Source organism: Arachis duranensis, chromosome 9 (assembly GCF_000817695.3).
Source record: "Arachis duranensis cultivar V14167 chromosome 9, aradu.V14167.gnm2.J7QH, whole genome shotgun sequence".
NCBI classification, from domain to species: Eukaryota; Viridiplantae; Streptophyta; class Magnoliopsida; order Fabales; family Fabaceae; genus Arachis; species Arachis duranensis.
This window is the reverse complement of record NC_029780.3, coordinates 104,465,013-104,465,319: the sequence shown is the minus strand read 5'-3', so window position 1 is coordinate 104,465,319 and position 307 is coordinate 104,465,013. Positions and strand designations below refer to the sequence as shown.

Genomic DNA, 307 nt, shown 5'->3' with positions numbered 1-307 from the left:
GATGATAACAAGATGGAGGAGAAAAGTTCCATGAGCCTCTGTTTGGATCTGAATATAGCCATTGAAGATGATGCTTCTAGAGGTGGAGACATTATTGGTATCTTAGAGTTAGTTGATAAGCAAATTAATTTTAGTGCACAAGAATTATCATGATATCATAGGATAATAATAATGCATGGAAATAATAATTAAACATTATTATCCTCCTATGACAAATTTGGGTGTTACCTTTTTCTTTTCTTGTTTTATTATGTTTTTCAGTTACACAGATTTTGTGGGGCAAAAAAAAAAAAAAAGTGAATTGCAC

General features: G+C 30.6%; 1 protein-coding gene across 1 annotated transcript in view; it reads left to right on the top strand.

The window, feature by feature from the left end:
• Positions 1 to 301, top strand: part of LOC107466584 (protein SMAX1-LIKE 3-like) — a 3,278-nt gene extending 2,977 nt beyond the window's left edge. Inside the window, exon 4 of the mRNA XM_016085582.3 lies at positions 4 to 301. Coding sequence (XP_015941068.1) covers positions 4 to 153 — 150 coding nt within the window. The 3' untranslated portion in view covers positions 154 to 301. The remainder of the gene's footprint in view (positions 1 to 3) is intronic.
• Positions 302 to 307: the final 6 nt, after the last annotated feature.